The sequence below is a fragment of the Cavia porcellus genome, unplaced genomic scaffold, assembly GCF_034190915.1.
Source record: "Cavia porcellus strain 051 isolate PalLab524CR breed Dunkin Hartley unplaced genomic scaffold, mCavPor4.1 scaffold_31, whole genome shotgun sequence".
In the NCBI taxonomy this organism is placed as follows: Eukaryota; Metazoa; Chordata; class Mammalia; order Rodentia; family Caviidae; genus Cavia; species Cavia porcellus.
In genome coordinates, this window is record NW_026947514.1 from 26,579,047 (window position 1) to 26,601,591 (window position 22,545).

General features: G+C 40.9%; 1 protein-coding gene across 10 annotated transcripts in view; it reads right to left on the reverse strand.

The window, feature by feature from the left end:
- Ttll5 (tubulin tyrosine ligase like 5) overlaps window positions 1-22,545 on the reverse strand; it is a 273,386-nt gene that overhangs the window by 228,211 nt on the left and 22,630 nt on the right. For all 10 annotated transcript variants that reach the window (XR_010044946.1, XM_063241307.1, XM_013155221.3 and 7 more), the window contains exons 6-7: window positions 9,852-9,982; window positions 1,049-1,131 (exon numbers count right to left, since the gene is read on the reverse strand). Coding sequence is in view for 9 of the 10 variants with exons in the window: in XM_063241307.1 (XP_063097377.1) it covers window positions 1,049-1,131; window positions 9,852-9,982 (214 nt within the window). In the remaining variant the exon portion in view is untranslated. The remainder of the gene's footprint in view (window positions 1-1,048; window positions 1,132-9,851; window positions 9,983-22,545) is intronic.

Here is a 22,545-nt window from a genome sequence, read left to right on the forward strand (position 1 = left end):
CCAGCTGATGCTTCCTGCTGAGAGCCACCATGACACAACAGGCTAGCCCTCCCCCAAATGTGAGCAAGTGGATTTTTCAGGTACTGGAGATTAAACCCAGGTATACTGCACACACGTCTTTTTTAAGACAGGTCTCGCTAAGTCACTAAGTTTCTCAGGCTGGGCTTGAACTTACAGTTCTCCTGACTCAGTCTCTCAGAGGGCTGGGATTAAATGTGGTGGCTACCTACCAACAAAAAGGGGTTAAAACCCTTAACAATAAACTCTCCCTTGAAACAATCTTGACCAGCATATACTGAGCAGCCATAGGACAAGATGGTAATATTGAAAACCACACAAGACAAAAGCTTCCCAATGAATTCAGCCCATCTTTTCTAAAAGTTAATGTGCATAGATATCTCTACCTAAAGCTAAGAGGTTTTCTGTGATGCCAGAAGGAATGGTCTTGTCAATGTTCATTTTAAACAAACATTGCAAGACTTAACACAAGTGCTCCTGAAAAATCTACAAGAACCTAGATGACCTGCAAAAAACATCCTTGATACAACCACATTTCCTGCTTAGACACTTCTTCCTCATCCTCAAACCCTTATAAAAAGCCCCAATGTCTCACCTTCCTGGCGAGATCCCATTTTAGAAACTCATCCACTGCCTGGTGTGGTAGCGCATGCCTGTGATCCCAGTATTCACACTTGGGAGGCTGAGGCAAGAGGATCTGTAAGGTCAGCCTGCACTACACACATAGTGAGATCCTGTCTCTCAAAAGAGAAAGAAAGTCACCCACTGTCTTTTCTTACTTGCCCTGGTAAACTGTTATACTGCCTGTATCACCAGTCCTTCATAAGCCATCTTGCATGGCATTTTTCAATAAGCAGTGTTTTCACCATGAAGTGTTCGGGCCTGGGAAGATGCTGCTGCCAGTAGGGAAAATGACAGCCAACTTGTGTCCATCCTCCACTCACTTCTGAGTGTGCATCTCAAAAGGGAACACCTGCTCTTCAAGAGAAAGAACCACTTGGGTACCAGGGTACATCTTCCGCATACTTACATTGTTGATCAGGTAGACGCCCCGCCCCCTTGAAGAGGCCACTGGTTTTACTATCCAAGGTCCCCGGTCCTTAGAGTATGAATCTGCTCAAAATATTGGCAAATAAAAAGGGAGAGAGAAAGACAAAGAGAAAGAAGGTATATGAGTTTATTATCTTAAATTTTTAACAATGGTTATCTACTCAGGTACCTAAAACATCTTCTGAATTTCAAGTTTGGAGCAGCAGTTGAAATTTACCTGTAGTTTTGAACTAATCTTAAAAAGGAAAGGAGTAGAAGAAGGAAAGGATAGCAAAATTACTTATATAATTATTTCCTTCAACCACTTGCCCTCTTTCTTAACTAAGATGAAAACAAAACAAGGCAAAATCTGGGTGTTATGTTGACAATCTTCAGGAATCATCAAATTCTCACCTCTGCTGACTAATGGAGCTTCAGCAAACAGTAGCAAAGTCAGTCAAATGTTCTATCTCCAAATACAGTTACATGCCTTCAATTAGTGATTCCCAGCCTTGGGACCAGTTTTGTGGGAGACGGTTTTTCCATGGGTGGGATGAGGGGTGCTGCAGATACAGATGAAGTTCACCTCCTGCATGCAGCCCCTCAGAGCTTCTAAGGAAAAAAAATCAACTTCCTTAAGCCAAACAAAGGGCAAGTGGCAAGAAAGCACAATAATCTACAAGTGAGATTAAGAAGCATTTGTTCAGGTTTCTTTTCCAGGTCCAGCTTACATTTTTGCATTCTGAGAAGAGAAAGCAAACAGCTGATACTAAGACTCCCGAAGCTTGTACGTGCCAGAAACAAGATGGAAAAGAGAGGCTGGCTCTGCCTGAGCGAGGACGGAGGGCGGAGGGCTGCTGAGTTCTTAGCCCCACACTGGAGAGAGGGGAACTGGCACTAGCCTCGGACTTTGCCTTTTCCCATTCAGAGCAGACACCTCGGATGGCAGCAGTGCTCTACTGCAAAGTACGTAGGAAAAGTACAAAATGAAAAATTAAGATGCTTATGTTTTCTTGAGATTTTTCCTCTCTGAAAGAAGAGAGACAGGGAAAGACTAGATGTGTAGAGAATCAAATGAAACATCAGTTTCTGAATGGATGTCTCACAGCTTCCTTTTGCACACTGCCTAGGGCGCTGTGCATCAGGAAATTAGCACCACTTTCTCCAGAACACCGCAGCATAACCCCAGGCAAGTTCTGCCTGAATGCCAACTGCCTCCTCTCTTCTTCTAGATGAGCACACAAATGCCCTTATCATGAATCAGGCCTGCACCAGGCGGCAGGACCAATGAGCCAGGCTCAGCACCTCCCCCAGGTCACAGGCAGCAACTACTGCTCCTTTTCCTCCCTCTCCCACTGAAAAGGAGCCAAGCAGTCTCTTAGAGGCCTCCAAACAAGAAATGGACTTTGTCAGTGCCATAAACTATTTCAACCAGAGGAGGGGAAAATCGTTCTTCATCCACCCGCGCTCTTCCTCCCCTGCCTTTTCCCTTGCTGCAACTTAACAGCATTAGAAAAAAAAATGTAATGTGCCACAATAAAGCTCTACAAGTAGTTCTGCTTCTAGAACTCTATCCTCTGGTTCTAGTCACACATGGGAGACATGTGGTAGGCACCAGACTATGCAGTGCAGCCTTAATTAAATACATTACACTGCATCCACACAAGGGGTCAGCAAATTGCTTTTGGAAAAGCCAGACTATAAATATTTTAGGATCTCAGGGATGCAAGCTCCATTGGAAGTGTTCAACCCTGCCACCACAGCTCGACAATACACAGTGGTAAGCCAAAGCTGTATTTCTATGACACTTTATTTAAGGATGCTGAATTTCTTATCATTCCCACTTTTCACAAAATTTTATTCATTTCATTTTTTCCCCATCATTTAAAAATGTAAAAATCATTCTTAGTTCATGGGGTTCCCAAAAAGACCCAGGACTGATCTGACCCAAGGGATGTTAATCTGCAGACACCTGATCTAGACCACGGAATATTAATTAACTACTACTACACAGACCGATCTCCATGACAGCCTGCTAAGTGAACAAACGGATAGGCAATGGGTATTGTCATGTTCTCCTCTGTTCACATACACACCTACACTTTTAGCTAGCAAATGCCAAGACTATGTCTAGAAGGGCAGGCACAAAACCAGCAACAGGACTGGATCCAAAGAGGAAAAATGAGCGGCTATGAGGAGGAAGCAAGCTTTTCAGTGCTTATTGTTCTCTGTGTTTCTATATCATGGGAAGATACTGCCTTTCAAAAACTATAACATATAATTTTAAAGTTCTGCTACCAATGACAATTTTATAGGTACATATGATAAAAAATTAAATCTCCATAATTAAGGTCACTAAATATATGTATTTTTTTATTTTTTTCACCCCCCCCTTCTTCTGTATTTTTTTTAATATTTTGACATTTTAAGATACAACAAAAATTTTAAAGATTGCTAAGCTTCCTTCACTAATTCAATAGATTTTTTTTTTTTTTTTTTTTTTGGTATCAGGACCTTGGGAATATAGCTGAGTGGTAGTCCCTGCCTGGCAAGGTCATGAGTTTGATTCCCAGTACTAAAATGGAAAAAAAAAAAAAAAAAACGAACTCAGGACCTTTCATGTGCCAGGCAGGTGCTGGGCCACTCAGCCAGTTACCCCTGGTCCCTAAATAGTTGGGTCTAACCTGCATTAATTGGTTTTCTAGGTATAGGATGAATAGTAATGAAAAAGACAGGCTTTGCCTTCATGAAGATTAGACTAGCAGAAAAGACAGATAAAAAGTAATTATACAGACAGAGTTATAAGATGCTATAAAAATGTCTTAAAAGGGCCAGGCATTTAGCTCAGCTGCGCAACACCTGCCTAGCAAGAGTGAGGTCCTGAGTTTGATTCCTGGTAAACACCCCCCCCAAAAAATGTCTTAAAAGCTGGGTGTGGTGGTGGACACTGTATTCCTTGCATTCAGAAGGCTGAGCTTGTCTCAAAAAAAAAAAAAAAAGGCAGCAGCTCATAATTCTGCTGTTGCCATGTTCTTGAAATTCTAAATATTAAAGACTTGTTCTTTGCACATTAATTTGTGACACTTCAGAACAAAGATCAGTTTCTTTCACAGGTGCTAAAAATTATGGTGGTAAAGCAAGCAAAACCAGAGGTGAGTGCAGGGCAGCAGCCCAGGAGTCTGCCTAGCTAAAGATGTTCTAGGCGGTCCTTTAATGCTTTCAAGTGCCTTCCGGTCTGACAGGCAACATGCTTGGTCTCACAGGAAGAACACTAACCCCAAGTAGGAAGGAAGGAAGTGTGAGTCCTGATGCTTGCTTTTCAAGCATATGACCCCACAGGCAATTTGCTTAACTTAGTCTAATCATTAAAATGAAGGGCTTCATTGGATTTGCAAAGATTTCTTATAATTCTACAATTACTATTGGAGAAGTTTCCAGGTATTTGCAATCAACTGGCCAACATCAAAATTTTGTTCATATCTCAGAATCACTCCTCAGCTGCTCTTGTAACTACAGGTGGCCACGGAACACAATTCTGGAACAAGTTTTCCCTTCTACATTGGTGGCCCTCCCCCAGTCTAGAAGATTGGGTATAAGCACTGCTCAGAGCTGCCAGGGACACCAGCCAAAGTGGTCTCAGGAGCTTGAGCTTTCTGTCCTAACCAGAAAATAATCTTAAATCCACTACACAGAGATCCAGCCCAGACATGAACCGCTGTTTTCAGACACGTGGAAGGCCTGGCTGCACCCCGCACCATCTCCAATGACTAGAGGGTGGGAGTTGGCAAAAGCAGCACAGGACCGTCTAGGTTCCTGGGAGCCATCACCACCACTCACCTCCTCTTTGTTGTTTCCTTCTTTCTGCTTAGAAAGCTGTCCACCTGGCAGAAGTGCTAGCACTGGCCACAGCTCCTTATTCAGGCCCACAGACCTTCTGTTCTACTACTCATTCTTAAGTGTTCACATTGACAGCACATGAGGCCACTTTGGCTGGTTCCCTCGTGTCCTGAGCAAGCCTCCAGTCCAGTCCTCATCAGTTCTCTTCAAAGCCCCTTCGGCGGCTATGCCAATTGCAATCCCTTTCTGTCCCTTTCACTTGTCCAAATCTATACCTCGGCTTCTGACTCTCCACACGGGTTGACCTGATTTCCTTCCTTACCTACGAGGCTGGAACTCCACACATAAACCTAACCTGTGTGCCACTCCATCTAAAGCTGTATCCGGATCAGCACTGTGCATTCTTCTAAGGGAAGACACGCCCACCTCATTCTCAACACCCTGCCTCCCAAGACCTCCCCCACTGCTCCTTGTCCCTCTCTCAGCCTTGTTCTCTGTGAGGCTTCTGCTCTCTTTTTCTCTCCCTTAGCAATCACTTCCATCTGCAGCCTCCAGTCTGTATCTCTAGCCAAACACAAAGCTGCTTTACAAGTGCCTGCAAAATATCATTACATGAAAAAAAATTATATATATATATATATATCACTACATGCTTGCCCTGGAGGCCTCAACGCTGTACCATGTCCAAACTTCACACTCCTCTCTCCCCTGTCATGGCTTCTCCTCCTTGTGTTCCTGGTTATGTTTCCTGAGTAAAGGCTTCATGACCAGGACAGAGTGCGGTGGCACATGCCTATAGTTCCAACTACTTGCGAGGCTAAGGCATTTGAGTCTAGGAATAAGGTCAGCCTGGGCAACACAGAGAAAACCCGGCCAAAACAGAAAACAAAAACAAAACACTTACCGAGCCCTGGCTTCTCAGACTCAGTGTTTGGAGGCTCCTTTCATTCTCACCCTCGGCTGCCCACCTGGCTAAGAAGTCCTCTCACTCTGTGCACTCACACCTGTGCATTCCCACGGCAGTGTTCTGTCCATCCACACTTACCCATGTCACTGCCTTTCAAAGCAACCACCACCTTTCTTTACTTTTTTAAATTCATTTCAATTTTTTTTCTTTTTTCTTACTTTTTGAGACAAGATCTTGCTCTGTAATTCAGGCTGGTCTTAAACCCACTACATAGTCTATGATGGCCTCAAACTCATGTCCATCCTCCTGCCTCAGCCTCCTGAGTGCTGGGATCACAGGGAAGCACCACCATGCCCAGCCTGCGTCAGTTATTTTCCTAAACACCAGTCCAGCTGTATCCCTTTCCTTCTCAACAATCTCCGAATTCCTGTACTCACTAAGTGCTGCAGGATCCAGAACACAAGAGTCTTTGGGCTTGCACACACTTGATGGATGTGAAAGGAAAGGAGGGGAACTTGAAACAGATTTTACAAGGAAAAGGAATGTCTCCTTAGCAGAGAGCTCTAATATGTAAACTCAGCAACACATCCAACGATGCTGGACTCTTTCCTAGGCCCTGGACAAGTGGCATAGCATGAACACAGCCCGGAAAGACTGCACCCAAGAGGATTCCTCTTGACCAGCTCATCTTCCCTGCCCATCCCCTTCCACAGTAAGTCCCTGCTATGTCATCGGGTGGCAACAGCAGTGAGTGGTTTGAACTGGGGACCAAGAAATTTCACTTTGCCTACATGTGGTGGCTTGGGTTATGGCAAAATGCGATTCATCCTATTTATCTTTTGAGATCTTTTTTTTTTTTTTTTTGAAAAGTGGAAGTCATAAGAGTTTAAATAAGAGGCTGAACAAGCAGTTCCATGGAGAACCAGGTCAGGCGAGAGCTGACAGAGGAACTCTTACTCTAGCTCATCACCTGATGAGCAACCCATCCCCTGCCACTGCTCTCTGCACTTCACTGCAGGCAGAAGAGGGACAACAGCGGGAGGAGAAAGGGGCCTCCCACCCACCGAGACCCCGGCAGACTCTCGCAGAACGTTACTCCTTAAGGATTCAACAAAGGAATTCAGGTCTGGAACTTTTTATATTTCTGCATGTTAGCTGAAGCATTATTATTATCTTAAGATAAGCACATAAGCTGCTTCTAAGATTTAGCTGTCAACAGCCTGTGCTACCTTATTGATACTGGGAGTTGAACTCAGCTTTGTGCTTGCCGGGCAGGCACTTATGCCACTGAGCTATATCCCAGGCCCCAAGCAATGCTACTTTAAACATGGGTATGCACGTGTCTGTCACAAGATGCCTTTAACCCTTTTAGGAAGATACTCGGAAGAGGAATGTCTAGATCACATGGAATTCCTAGTTTTACTTATTTGAGAAATCACCATACTGATTTCCATAGAGGTTGTACCAAGTTTACATTCCCACTAACAATGCAGAAAGGGTTCCTTTTCCCTCCTGGCCTTCCCAGCCTTTGTTATTTGATTTCCTAATGATGGCCATTCTCTCTAAAGTAAGGTGGAATTTCAGTGTCGTTTTAATTTCTATTTCCCTAATGACCAGAGATGCTGAACATTTTTTCACTTATTTATTAGCCATGTGTACATCTTCCGCAAAGTGTCTGTTCATCCAGATGCCCATTTTTCTTCCTATTCTTAGAGAGATCTGATTTTTTTTTTTTTTTTAGTTCTTTATATACCCTAGATACTAGACCTCTGCCCAAGATTAGCTGTCAAAAATTTCTTTCCCAGTCTGTAGGCTGTCTCTTCACTCTGTTGATTGTTTTCTTGGCTTCAATCATATATAATGCAACTTGTTGATTCTTGGTGTTATTTCTTTGTATCACTGGGGTTCTGTTTAGAAAATCCCTGCCTATGTCTCCATCTTCAAGAGCTCTACATATTATTCTACCTTCAACAGATTATTTAACATTTTGATCTTTGATGTATTTTGATTTCAGTTTATTATATGATGCAAGATATGGGCCTAGATTCAATCTTAGGCATGTGGACAGCCAGTTTTCCCAATACCATTTGTTAAAGATGCTATCTCTTCTCCAATATAATTTTTCGCCCCTTTGCCAAGGATCAGACAGCTAAATGTAGCTAGAGTTGTTTCTGTATCCTCTATTCCATTGACTCACATGGCTGTTTTTGTGCCAATACCATGCTTTTTTTTTTTTAATCACTGTAGCTTTGTAATATAACTTGAAGTCCAGGATTGTGATGCGTCTGCTTTGCTGTTGTTGCCCAGGATTGCTTTTACTATTCTGGATCTCTTCTCATTCCATATGAATTTTAGAACTGTTTTCTCTAGTTCTGTATGGAATACTATTGATATTTTGATTGAGGATTGCATCAAATCTGTGTATCAGTTTTGGAAGTGTCTTAGTTACTCTTCTCTTTGCTGAGACAAAATACCTGACACCCAAAGTTAAACAAGGGAAGATTTATTTCAGCTTGTGCTTTGTAGAGGCTTCAGTCCTTAGTCAGCTGTCTCCAAGGGAGGGTGGCATGGCAGAGGGGCATCACAGAGGAGAAACAGTCCATGGCAAAGCAGGCAGGAGGCAACTAAGCACCAGAGCATCTGCTTTCTCTTTTTTATCCCACATAGGCTTTTGGGTGGTGCCACCCATACCTAGGGTGGGGTTTCTGTCCTCAGTAAATCCACATCCAGTAAAGCCACATCCAGAACTATTCTAATCAGTGGACTAACGTAGAACCACACATATCTAGATGCAGCTAGCTCCAAAAGCTCTACCTATGAGTACAAGTCCTAACAGGAAGTATACACATTTTGACAATATTGGTTTCTAACAAGATAAAAGTCCTAACAGGAAGTATACAGATTTGACAATACTGATTCCTTCTATCCAAGATCAGGGCATGTCTTTCCATCTTCTGATGTTTTCTCTGATCTCCATTTTCAAATTACTTAGTTTTCCTTGTAGAAGTCTTTCAGTTCCTTGATTAGGTTAATTCCTAAGTAGTTCATTTTTCTAGATGCCATTATGAAAGGTTTTGCTTTTATAATTTCTTTCTCAATGAGCTTGTTATTGGTGTACAGTAATGCTACTGATTTTCATATGTTTATGCTACTGAATCTGGTGATTCTCGGTGTCTTTTAAGCAGAATGTTTTGAGTCTTCCACGCAGAGAGGCATAACATCTACAAATAATAATAACCAATTTCTTCCTTTACTAATCATAGCCTCTTTGTTTCTCTTGCCTGATGGCTCTTGCAAATATTTTGGGCATAGGTACCTTCCCTGTACTTGAGTCTCTGGGACTACCAAGTTTAGATGCAGCGGTGGCACTGAGGCGGAGGTGTCACATACCTTAGCTCCTCAGGGAGGGCCTGGGAAGGTAAGTTTATGATGAGGCAAAAGAAATACACCCATTTTAGATCTGAATCCAGACCACATCTTCCTGTATCACTTTACCAGCTATACAGCTGACATTTAGATCCTGCTTTAACTCTCATATATATATATATATATATATATATATGTATTTTTATTGGTCTAAATTCAAAGGAGAGAGGGTTTCCCTAGCTGGTATCTCCAAAGCCTAACATCAAAAAGACTTAAAGAAATAGAATACATTTACCCCAAAGAATATAAATCATGAACTGTTTCGCAAATGAAAAGGAGAAAACGAACATCAGAAAATAAGCATGCGTAGCTACGTGCAGAAGTGTGAAGTGCCCTTATGTAGGCACTGACTCTTACAGACGAGACATTCGAGCAAACTACACAAGCCAGGGCTCATCTGTATGATGCTGATGTCTCCTTACACAGACGGCACTGTCACCTTACTAACAATGAATGTACAAGTACATAATCAGAGGTTTAGCTCCATAACTGTTTTACTAAAGATTCACAATTCCTCTAAGATTTGAAAAGCCTGAAATGGTTGATAATGTACAGCAGCCTTTGCCGTGACTCTGCCCAGTAATTGTGCCTCAGCTCAGGTGCAGAGGGTAGGTACTCTCCACTAAGCACTTACTACAGAATTCCGCGTACTCAGCTGGCAGAAGGAAGGTCTGAGGGAGGATGTGAAAAGCCTTGAATCCATGTGTATGCTGCATTCGAATGATGTTTTTGTACAGCCGGTCCTTCCGGGTTAGTTCGTAAGACCTAAAAACCAGAAAAGTATTTCTATTTCAGCAAAATCTGACTCGGGGGTTTTCCTGGGCTGTCACACTGAGGAGCTCATAGTTCACCATTCTGGAGCACCGACTCAAGTCCTGACAGCCCAAATCTTTCACTTCCTTAACACAAAGGTACCAACCACTTCCATGAAATGAAAGTTTCTGGCCAGACTTACTCAGGTCTGGTGATGCACACCTATAATCCTAGCATGCGAAAGGGTGAGGCAGGAGAATCACTGATGGCAAAGGAGAATCAGGAGATATGCACACCTATAATCCTAGCATGCGAAAGGGTGAGGCAGGAGAATCACTGATGGCAGGAGAATCACTGATGCCTACACCACATGTAGGCAAAGTTCATGGGAAGCCTGGACTACATGGTGAGTTTGTTGTGTTTAATTTTTTTTTTTTTTTTTCAGATGGGGTCTTACTATGTAGTTCAGTCTGGTTTTGAGTTCACTATGTAGTCCAGACTGGACTCGAACCTGCAGTGATTCTCCTGCTTCAGCCTCCCAAGTGCTGGGATTACAAGTGTGCACTACCATGCCCGGATGCATAGTGAGTTTGAGGTCGGCCAGAACTATATTGGGAGACCATGCTGCAAAAATAAACAAACAAATAAACAAACAAACAAACAAACATAAAATAAGATAAATAAATAAAAACAAGATATAAGTACAATGAAGTTTCCCCTTTTGGTGTACCATTCTGAATTTGGAAAAATACATACAACTAGGCACTGACCACTATAATCAACACGTACAATTCTGATACTCCAAAAGTGCCTCAAGTTTCCTTGTATTTAACCCCTACATTCACTGCCAGACCCCAGGGAAACAGTCATCTCTTTTCAGTCCCTACACTTTTGACTTTTTCAGAAAAACAAAAAATAGAATCATCTGGCATTTATCTTTGTTTTGTTGCTGCTGCTTCCTTTTCAGTACTGGGAGTTGAAGCCAAGGCCTTCCCACTGCTACGTGCCCTTCACCTCCTTTTATTTTTGAGACAGGGTCCTCTGTCCTTTCAAAATGGACTTATTTCACTGGGTACAATACCCTTGGGATTTATTCTTCTTGTTGCATATAACAGTATTTTCTCCTTTTTTGGATCAGTAATGACTGACAGCATGAATGTGCCAATTTGTGTCTTCATGGGCTGAAGGACATTTGTGTTGTCTCTAATTTGGAGAGATTATGGATTAAATTGCTACAAACAGTCATATACATTATTTAGGCAAATTATTTGTTTTTTAGGCAAACATTTTGATTTTTCTAGGAGTGGGACTACTAGGTTGTTAAGTAAATTATATTATTTATCTATCACAGTATAATAAGTAGTCCTAAAATCTAAGACTTGAAATTACAAAACACATTTGTAACCCCACACAGTTTCTGAGGGCTGGGAAGGAGGGATGACAGAGCTGGGTAGTTGTAAGCTCAGAGTCTGTCATGAGATTTCAGTCAAGACCATGGCCAGTGCTGACTGGGGACAGAGGACCCGCTTCCCAGATGGGCCTCGTTCCCCTCCATGTGAGCCCTTCCACAGGGCTGAGAGCCTCCAGGAGCTAACAACCAGTACATAACTGCAGATCCAGAGATCCAAGAAAGGAAGCAAGAAAGAAGCCGTGAAGTCTGCTGTGACCTAGTCTCAGAGTGACACCATTATTTCTGCCACTTTCCACTTACTCTGGAGGTAAATTACTAAGCCCAGTGGACACTCAAGAACAGAAAAATTTAGCTCAAAGTTTTGAAGGCAGTGTCAAAGAATTAAAGGACACATTTTACAGTCACCATATAACAACATGTTTAACTTCAGAAGACATTGCCAAATGGTTATTCTGAGAATATCGGAAAAACAAGCTCAGTGCCTCCTACCATTCTCAGAGATAGAGGAAATACCACAACACAAGCCAGCTGGTTGTTCTCTGATTCAGCTCGATTCTGATACCGCCTACCTGAAGATACCATCGTATCTCATCGTCTCCGTCCCTAAGCCTGCTCCTTCCTTCAGGTGCCACTTATAAGGCCCAGGTTGTTTTATCTGTGCTTCTGACTGACCAGCACTCATTAGGCAGGGTACCAAAGATTGTCTCCTTGGGTTCAACTGATGTGCTTCAGTGGGCCACAGAACCTGCTGCATTTCCGGATTTATTACCAAGGATACAAACAGGGGTGCATAAGGCAAGGCATGAAAGAAGAGCTCAGAGCTTCCATGCCCTCTTCCAGCATACCACCCTCCAGGACACTCCAGGTGGGGAGCTTCCTGGAAGCTCTCCAAACCCCATCCCTTAGGGGTGGAATCAAAGCTCCCTTAGGCAGGCGTGATGGATTAAATTACTGGTCACTCACTAGAGATCAACAGAACCTCCAGCCCCTTTCTCCCTCCAGGAGGCTGAGAGGCAGCTACAAGTCCACCCTCTAATGGTGCTCGGTCTGTTCCTTACACAGGTCCCGTCTGCAAGCTGGCAAAGGGCCAGGTCACCACTGGCTTCACCAGCATACAAAAAGTCACTACCTTAAAGATTTCATGGATTTTAGGAGCTATACAGTAAGAACCAGAGATTTAAGGCTCAATACAGATTTCACAGTATCATATTTTACATCACCACCAGTAACATTTACTATTCTACTTGCACTGCATCCTACGCAGCACTGGGGGGGTCTGTTCTTTTTTTCTTTTTCCTTTTTATCGGTACCGGGGATCGAACTCATGACTGCCTGCTTGCAAGGCAGGCACTTATGCCGCTGAGCTAAATCCCCAGCCCTGGTCTGTTCTTTTTTAACCATCCTCATAGTTATATATTAGCACTTCATGTGTTTCTAATTTGCATTCCACTAATGACTAATAATGCTGGGCATCTTTTCATGTCTTTATTTGCCATAAGTATATCTTACATGAAGTACCTAAATCTTTCGCTCACTTTGAAAAATTGGTTTATTTTCTTGTTATTCAGTATTGTGAGCTCATGATAAGCGCTGGATACATATTCCTTATTGTATATGTGTTTTGCAAGTATTTTCTCTATTTCACAATTTTCTTTTCTTGGTACTAGAAATTGAACTAGTCCTTCATGCTGAAGTACATTTTCAGCCCTTTTCTTAATCTTCTATTTTGAAACAGGGTCTCACTGAGTCACTAAATTGCCCAGGCGGGGCTTCAATTTGTGATCCTCCTGCCTCAGCCTCCCAGACTGCTAGGCTCTCAGGCCACACCACCAAATCCTACTGATTTTCTTTAACAGTGTCTTTCAGATAACACACACTCCTAATTTTGATGAAGTCTAGTTTATCATTTTTTTCTTTTATGCATTATGTTTGTACAGCAAAAAATTTTTTATCTAACCCAGGATCATAAAGATTTTTTTCTCTCTACAAATTTTAGTTTATGTTTCATATTTAGGTCTGTAATCTTTTTTCCAAATGGGCTTTTAAATACTGAGTTATAAATAAAAGAGACTTATAAGAATAAAATCTATTCTAAAGCAAATTTTGAATATAAATAAGCAAAAAAGACTGTTTTGATTCTAACCTTTAATAAATATACTCAAAATTTTAGGTTATAAAAACAAAGTAAGCTGGGCATGGCAGCACACACATAAAATCCCAGCATTCAGGAGGATGAGACAGGAGGATCACTGCAAGTTTGAGGCCAGCCTAGCCTACATAGTGAGTTCAAGGCCAGTTGGAACTACATAATGAGACCTTGTCTTTAAAAAAACAAAAAGAAAGAAAGAAAGGAAGAAGGAAAAGACCACAAACCTAAATACACCATAAGTAGGTGTGGAGGCTTGTTTCACTGTAAGTTTGAAGACAGCTGGACTGCAGAATGAGTTCAAGTCAAACCTGAACTACAGAGCAAGATCTTGTCTCAAAACACTGAATGTATGAAAGAAATTCCAGCTTCATAAAGCTTCATCAACAAAGTCTGTACCTATGCACTACCACAAGTCACTATGAAACATTTTAGGAAAGCTGCATGTCTTATTTTAATTGAATCACAACTCTCTAATAGTATAAAAAAATATGAGGGGCCGGGGATTTAGCTCAGCAGCATAAGAGCCTGCCTGGCAAGCACGAGGTTGCGAGTTCGATCCCTGTACCAAAAATAAAAAAAATAAAAGATATGGAGTATTTAAGTAATGAAAAACATTAGTATACCAATAGACAAGTTCCAAAGCCAAAGCGTTCTGGACAGAAGGAAAACCAGATACTGGAAAATGCCAACTTGGCAAGGAGAAAGTACATTTCCAGGAATGAGGAAGGAACGGGAAGGAAGATTAGAAGGTACAGAGAAGTGGGAGAAATGTGAGCACAATGCAAAGACAAGAATGAAGCAGTGTGGAATCTGAGCCAGCCCCTGGGGAGGGGAACCTGTCTCCGCCCCCAAGGTGAGAAGTCAGGCCTGGTGCGCTTGTCTCTCAGACTGGCTGGGTCCAAAAGTGCTGGCATTAAGTAAAGCAGGCTGCTTGCATCCAGCACAGATCAGAGGTCTGACTGCTTCCCCATCTACTGAGCGAGGGGACACGCTGTGGCTTAGACTGTCGCCACAGCCCAAGGTAAAGAGACAGAGAGCCTCTGGAACAGGAGACATCTCACAAACCACAGGCCATGAAGCCAGGCAGAGAAAGCTGTAGCTTCCTGGATTCCAAACTACAGATCCTAGGAAGAAACCACTCATTCAAAAATACAGAGAAAAATAAATGTTCTTCATCCACTTTGGATTCATCTCTTGGTTTTTCACTAATGGCAGGTGGGACAAGGGTATCTTTCTTTTGTTTCTTGCTGTTTTTTTTTTTTTTTTTTTTTTTTTGATAGGTAGTCTATGTAGTTCAGACTGGCCTCAAACTCCTGAAATCCTCTGCCTCAGCCTCCCTAGTGCTGCAATTATGGGCATGAGCCTGGCTCTTTTTTCATTCCTTTATTCTTCTAAATTTCTCATTTTCTTTTTCAAAAACTCTATTATTTTTAACTTTATTATTTTTCTTAGTTCGTATTTGTCATACACAGTGATCACATTCATCATAGGGAATTTGTACATAAAACATCTCAATTTTTTTTCCCATCCCGGTCCCCTCCCTTCCACCCTTCTTCCCCTCCCAATTTGCACAACCTTTGCTTCTATTTTCTTCCTTCCCTTCTTCTTTTCCCTCCCTTCCCTCTCTCCTACCCACTCCCTCGTTCCCCTTCCCATCTGAACATGTTCTTCCCACTTCCCAGTATCCATCCTCCACTCAGCACCTTGGTCACCCTTTGGGTTTCTCACACAAAAGAAACAATAGGATATTTAAACTTGTGTGTCCAATTTTTCACTTAAGCTTACGATCTCAAGGTGCATCTATCTCCCTACAGATAATTCAAATGTGCCCTTATGACACAGTAGCACTCCACTGTATATAAACACCACATTTCCCTTATCCATTCATCTGTTGATGGGCATATGGGCTGTTTCCAAGATTCCGCAATTATAAATTGTGGTGCTATGAAGCAGGGTATGCAAATAAGACTTTAAAAAGTTATCTAGAAGGAGAACAGCTGACTCAAGTGGAACCTCTACTCTAGTTTTTTGGGAATCCCATACTGACCTCCACAGTGGTTGCATCATGCACACTCCTACCAACAGTGGAGAAGGGTTCCTTTTCTCCATAGCCTCGCCAGCATTTGTTATTGGTTGATTTCTTGATGACAGCCATTCTTTTCTGAACACAGAAGCTGGCTGTTTTTTTGATTTGCATTTCTTGAATGGCCAGTGATGTTGAACATTTTTTCATATATTCATTTCAAATACCCATTTTTGGATTGAGTCTTCAAATTTGAGGGTCTGAATTTTTTTAATTCTTCATATATTCTACATGTTAGTCCTTTGTCTGAAAAGTAGCTAGTAAATTTTTTTCCCATTCTGGAGTGGCCTCTTCACTGTTTGTGGTTTCTTTGCTGTGCAGCTTTTCATTTTGATGTGATTCCAATTGTTGATTCTTTGTAGTATTTCCTGTGTGGTCAGGTTTTCTTTGTAAAGTCTTTGCCTTCACCTGTGTATTCTAGAGTTGTACCTCGTCTATCTTCCAGCAAATTAAGTGTTTCTGTTTTAACAGTAGATTTGTGATCCATTTTGATTTCAGTTTAGTGCACAGGGGGAGACAATTGAACTAGGTTCAATTTCCAGCATGTAGAAAGCCAGTTCTCCCAGCACCATTTATTAAAAAGACTATCTTTCTTTTTTTCTTTTTTGTTGTACTGGGGATCAAACTCATGACCTCAAGCTTGCCAGGCAGGCGCTTAAGCCTCTGAGCTAAATCCCCAGCCCGTAGACTATCTTTCTTCCAGTGAAGGTGCTGACTTTGTATCCTGCCTAAACTGTCAAATTTGGTTATTAAATTTTGGGTTTTGGGGGGTGTTCTATATAGAGTAGCACATAATGTTAATTGAACTTCTTTCTTTCCTATCCATTGCTTTTCTTTTGTCTAACTGCTCTGGCTAATGTTTCTAAAACTGTATGGGACAGGAGTGCTAATAGTGGACATCTTGTCTTGTTCCTGACTTTAGGGTGAAACTTTTCAGCTTCTGACCATTTATTATGATGGTGGCTGTTGGTTTGTCACACATGGCTTTTATCAGATTGAGAGAAAGACCTTTTACTCTAATTTCTGCATAGTTTTTTTCCCATTGTTAATAGAAAAGCATCTACTGAGACGATTATGTGGCTTTTGTCCTTGGTTCTGTTAATGTATGACACTCATTGATTTGTGTATGTTGAACCATCCCTGCATCCCTGGGATGAATCTGACTTGATCACATTATATAATCTTCTTGATGATTTGCTACATTCTGTTTGCTAGTTTCCTATTGATTTTTGCAACTATGTTCACAAAGGAAACTGGCCTATAGCTATCTTTTTTGATTGGATTCTTCTCTGGTTTTGGTATCATGGTAATATTTGCTTCCAGGAACCATTTTGGGAGCATTGCTTCCCTTTCTAGCTCATTAAAGAGTTTCAGAAGTAGTGGCATTAGGTCTTCCCCAAAGGCCTTATAGAATTCAGCAGCAAATCGATCAGGACTTGGACTTTTCTTTGTTAGCAGTTTCATTACTTCTTCAATTTCATTAACTGATAACAGGTTATTTAGAATTTTTATATCTTCGTGATTTAACTTTGGTAATTCATATGTGTCTAGGAATCTGTCCACTTTTTCTGAGTTTTCTACCTTATTAGAACACAGGTTCTCATGACAAAGGAAACCACCTCCTCAGGTGAAACTGAGCAACTACGGATTAACTGTACAGCTAAGCACCCCAAGAAAATTATGGTTACGACCCCAGTTGTGTACAGTTATAATATTACGTCAGCAGAGGATAACAGACTTGAAAGTTCCACTAATTTTCCACTTTCCATTGACTACTGCCCCCAGCTGCTGCTTCACTTCTGCTTCTGTAACCACACCTGACAACAGCTCACCAATGCAAGATTTCCTGCAGAATAAGAACAGTATTAAAGTAAAAGCAAGACCTTCTTCAGGGCTCTCGGGAGGACACAAGTCTCCTGTGGAGACACTGGCAAAGTAAAACAGCTCTTTGCTCCTGAAGTCTGTGCCCTAGTGATTTGGAGGGATTCCCATTTATCCCATGCTTCACTCCATATAGGGATGACGATCTGGATTTCTGCAGGACTTGCTGTGATTTCACCCTTTTCATTCCTAATGGCATGAATTTGGGTCTTTTCTTTCATTTTTTGATTAAGTAAAGGTTTGTCTATTTTACATAATCTTTCGAAAAACCAACTCGATTCATTGATCCTTTGTATTGTTTTCTTAGTCACAACTGTATTAATTTCTCCTTCAATCTTTATAATTTCCACCCTCATATGCACTTTGGGGTTAGCTTGCTCTTCTTTCCTAGAATCCTAAGATTCAACATTAGATTATTGAGCTTGTTCTGTTTTTCTGATGTGTGAATTCATCACTATAAACCTCCCTTATAGGACTGCTTTCACTGCGTAAGTTCCAGTATGTTGTACTAGCATTATCATTTAACTATAGAAACTGTCTAATATCTTCTTTAATTTCCAGTAACCCATTGGTTTGGTTGTTCAGGTGGGTGTTATTTAATTTCCATGTGTCTTTGTGGTTTATTTGGCCACTAATCTCCAATTTCATTGTACTAGAATTTGATAATAAGCATGAGATGATTTCAATTCCCATGCACTTACCTAAGCATGTTCTATGAGCTAGAATGCAGTCCACTTTGGAGAAAGTCTCATGTGCTACTGAGAAAAGTGTGTATTCCAATGTTATGGAGTGGAACATTGTAGATATCTACTAAATCCACTGTTCAAAGGCTTGGTTCAGCTCTGATAGTTCTTTGTTGATTTGGGAGCAAGGCACTGGGGATCAAACTCACGACCTCATGCTTGCCAGGCACTGTGCTGCTAAACTATATCCTCAGCCCCTTGTTTGTTGATTTTTGTCTAGCTGATCTATTTGTGACAGCGGGGTATTGAGATCCCCCATTACAATGGTATTAGTGCTTTCTGATTTTTCACATTATTATCGCTTATTTTATATAGTTGGGTACACTGGCATTTGGTGAACATATATTTATTATTATTATCTCTTTTTCTTGAACTGTTCCCTTAGTATGTAATGACCTTCTCTTCTGATAAGTCTTGACTTGAAATTCACTTTGTTTGCAAATAGAATAGCTATTCCAGCCTTTTTTCTAAGTTCCTGTGGCATGCAGTATTGTTTTCCATTCTTTGACTTTCAGTCTATGAATTTTTTAATTTAAATCTGTTTCTTATATGCAGCATATTGTTGGGTCTTGTTTCTTGATCCATTCTGCCAATCTATTTCTTGTTGGTGAATTGAGACTGTTCACACTGACGGTTATAACTAATATGATTGACATCCTTGTCATATTATTTTCCTGTTGTTGGTTTCCCCTCTTCCCCTTCTGTTTAATTGTTTGCCTTGTCTGGTGCATTCATCCTCTTGGCATTCATGAAGTTGTCTTCATTGTCTTTTTCTACAATATCCTTTATAACTTTTTGGAGTGCTGGTTTAGTGGTTATGAATTTCTTCAGGTATACTTTACCATGGAAGTATCTTATTTCTCCATCAATTTTGGAAGATAATTTTTCATGGTACATCAATCTAGGTTGGCAGTTGTTTTCTTTTATGGCTTGAAATGCTCCAATCTCTCCTTGACTTAAGGGTTTGTATTAGAGCTCTGCTGTGATTCTAATGTGTTTTTTCTTTCTCTCTTCCTTTTAATTTTTCCTTTCTCTTCTTTGTTCTTTTGTTATCTTTATCTAATTCTATTATTTTTTCCTACCCCTTAATAGGGTCCTTTGATCTTATTTTCCTTTCATCTTTTATTACTTAATTTTTCAAATTTTTCTCTCATTCTTCTGTCCATGACCCATGTTTTTACTAGTATAAAGATTAAGCATTATTAATCTTTAGATAGTTCCCTCTATGTTATTATTGTTGAACTCACTTCTATTGTTAGTGGTGGCACAGTTATCACATTTAGTAGATGTTTAGTGTATGCTAATATTAGGTTTGTCTTAGTGTTTATGTTGTAATTATAGAACTGTTTTCTAGGGTTAGGAGTATTTACAGTATTAGTTTTTGTTTCGTTTTTTTTTTTTTTTCCTGTGTTTTTGTTTGTTTTTTGAAATAAGTCTCACTCTGTAGTTTAGGCTGGTCTTGAACTCATGGCAACTCTTCTGCTTCACCCTTCTGAGTGCTGGGATTACAGACATGCACCATCGCACCTGGACCAGTATTGGTTCTCATGGTATATCAGTATCCAGTTTGTCTCTGACACCATTAATGTCACTGATTTACTTGTTCTTGCCATGGTGGTATAGCTGTTACTAATAAAAGGTTTTCTCTGTATGCCGGTATCTAGACTACTTTTGTGTTATTAACAACACTGTGGTCCCTTCCCAGAGAACTAGGTGCTGAACCAATTATACTACGCCTTTTTCTCCCAAATTAACAGAAGCGGTCAGACCTTGGGACAGAGGCAAAGGCAAATAGTTAGCTATACCCAGTGGCCTATAGTTAGCCACTGAACAGCAGACACTAAAGAGGACTCCATACCAGCCACAAAGCCTTTGTACTATAAGCACCCAAAGACCAAAGCCACCCCAGAAAAACAACAAAGAGAGACATAAAACAAGGCAACAAAATGCTTTCAAAAACTTCCAATTCTCGGAAAGTTAATCAATAGAGAAGTAATTAAGTCACAACTAAATTATTCAAAAGGATAAACAAGGAGATTAAAAACACAGATCACTAAGGTAATCAGTAAGCTCAAAAAGATACTATAACTAAACAAATAACAAACATAATCAAGAAAATGATCCACAAGTTTATAGAAGATACTAATAGCAACTTACAGTTAGATAAAGGTAACAGAAAAGAACAATGGAGAAAAAAAAATGAAAAAGGAAAAATTAAAAGGAAAAGAGAAGCCAGGAGAGGTGGTGTACTTCTATAATCCCAGCACTTGGGAGGCTGAGGTAGGAGATCACTGCAAGTTCAGGATCAGCCTGGGCTACAAAGTGAGCCCAAGGCCAGCCTGAACTACATGGCGAAACCCTGTCTCAAAAAGACCAAAAGAAAAAAAAAAAAGAAAAGAAAAATTAATTTGAATCACAATACAAAACATGAATGACTAGTTTAACAAAGAAGAAAAAGTCCATGAAAAGATTCCAAATGGAAATCCAGGCAATTAAAACTCCTATTGAAAGTATGGGCACCAGAAGCAACCAAGGTGAGGACAGAGTGCCAGAACCAGGAGACAGGGCTGCTGTCAGAGACCCATTACTCACAGGTACCTTAAAAGCAACAGGAGAACATGAGAGACGGACCCAGCACCAGCTAGATGACTTGGAGAAGACTAATCTAAGAGTAACTGGAATTTGTGAAAAATCAGAAGACAGCAAAAATGACATAAAAAAACCCAGTTAGAGTAATAATGTCAGAAAACTTTCCAAATATAAGGGAAGATATAGTTAAATTCTCAATGCGGATCTTAACTTGGATGTTACTGTAATAAGATCTTTAACTATAAAATTAAGGTCTATCTTGGGCCCTGTGTGGGAGGGACATATGACCAGTTTTGCAATTAGTGCACTGACTTTATTCTAAAAATACAAACTAGTTAAAATTAGTTTTATTTTCTTGGATAGTTTTTTCAAAAATGCAAAATGTTTCCCAAAAAATCAAGTTAATGAACTTTCAGAAATTGTAGTATTTTAGAATCTGAATTTGTCATTCAATTTGCATCTTCAATTGGAGTTTACACTGAATTATTTCTGTCAGGCTGTGACTCAAGTCATATCAAGATAGCTGTGGCATAAAAACTTTCAGAATGTTTTTGTTTTCTCTTACTTTGCTGTTCTAGATCATCCTTTCTCTCTCTCTTTTTCTTTTTTCTCGATTTTCTTTTTTTATTAGCACGTTTGCAAGTACATAATAGTCACATTCCCACTGAGGGGTTGCTGCATATGTGTAACACATCTCAAATCTTTTTTTCATCCCTCCACCCCTCCTTCGGTCTCTTAGTCCTCTTTCCATTTGAAAAAGATTTACCTCCCTACTTCCTAATATCTTTTATCTTACTCTTTATATTTTAGATTTCTTACAGTTTTTGTTTTTGCTGTTGTTTTGTCCTTTTGTTTGGAATCCTGGAAATTCTTACTCCTAAAAACAACACAACACATACCATTCTTTTATAAAGAAAAACAGTAACTGTGAAGGGAAGAGGGGAACCCCATCCACACAGATGTTCTTAAACAGCTCAATTTTAGGAATGAGAACTAGAAAATGTCTCTTTAAAATCATCTACACTTCTAGAGTCTAGAAAAAAGTGTTCCACAATTACCCAGGGACTGGAACACCTTGGTCTGCTTTGCAAGCTACTTCCCAACACTCCCCTTAAGAACCTAATTATCGTGGACTTCCGGAAGAACATGGCAGATAGATAGTAGCAGCTATGGAGGCTCTCTGAGATACCCCGCTTAAAATCCAGGAATGGTGCTGTACAAGGAGTCCTAAGCGAGGGGAGATACACCCTGCTGACCCAGAAATGAACTAAGCTAAGAGAAACCAACTGGAAATCCAATCCTGGTGCTATAACAGGAACAGATAAAATCTCAGTGCAGAAGCTAGAACCCAAGTCACTGGAAGCCATGATTTGAATTTCCTGCTGCCGCTGCTGCGTCCAAATCTGCAGGGCAGAGAGAGAGATGTGCGAAAGCTCTGAGAGCGGGAATCTGCGCACGGAGTTGAGAGCAGGGCTAGCAGGGAGCCTATATCGACTTGCGGTGAGTGAGCGGAATGGGAACCCTTTCATGGAGTAGGAGGCTCCAGCAAAGGACATACTGGGACCGGGCAGACTTGCCAGAACAGGATGCTGCAGTGACATTAGCCACATATTCCCCTCTCAAGCGGGATTGGTGGGGAGTGCCTGGCCTGAGTGATGCCACTGACTAAGACCCAGTAGGCTACTCAAACCAGGTCCCAGCACCTGGAGGTGCTCCCTA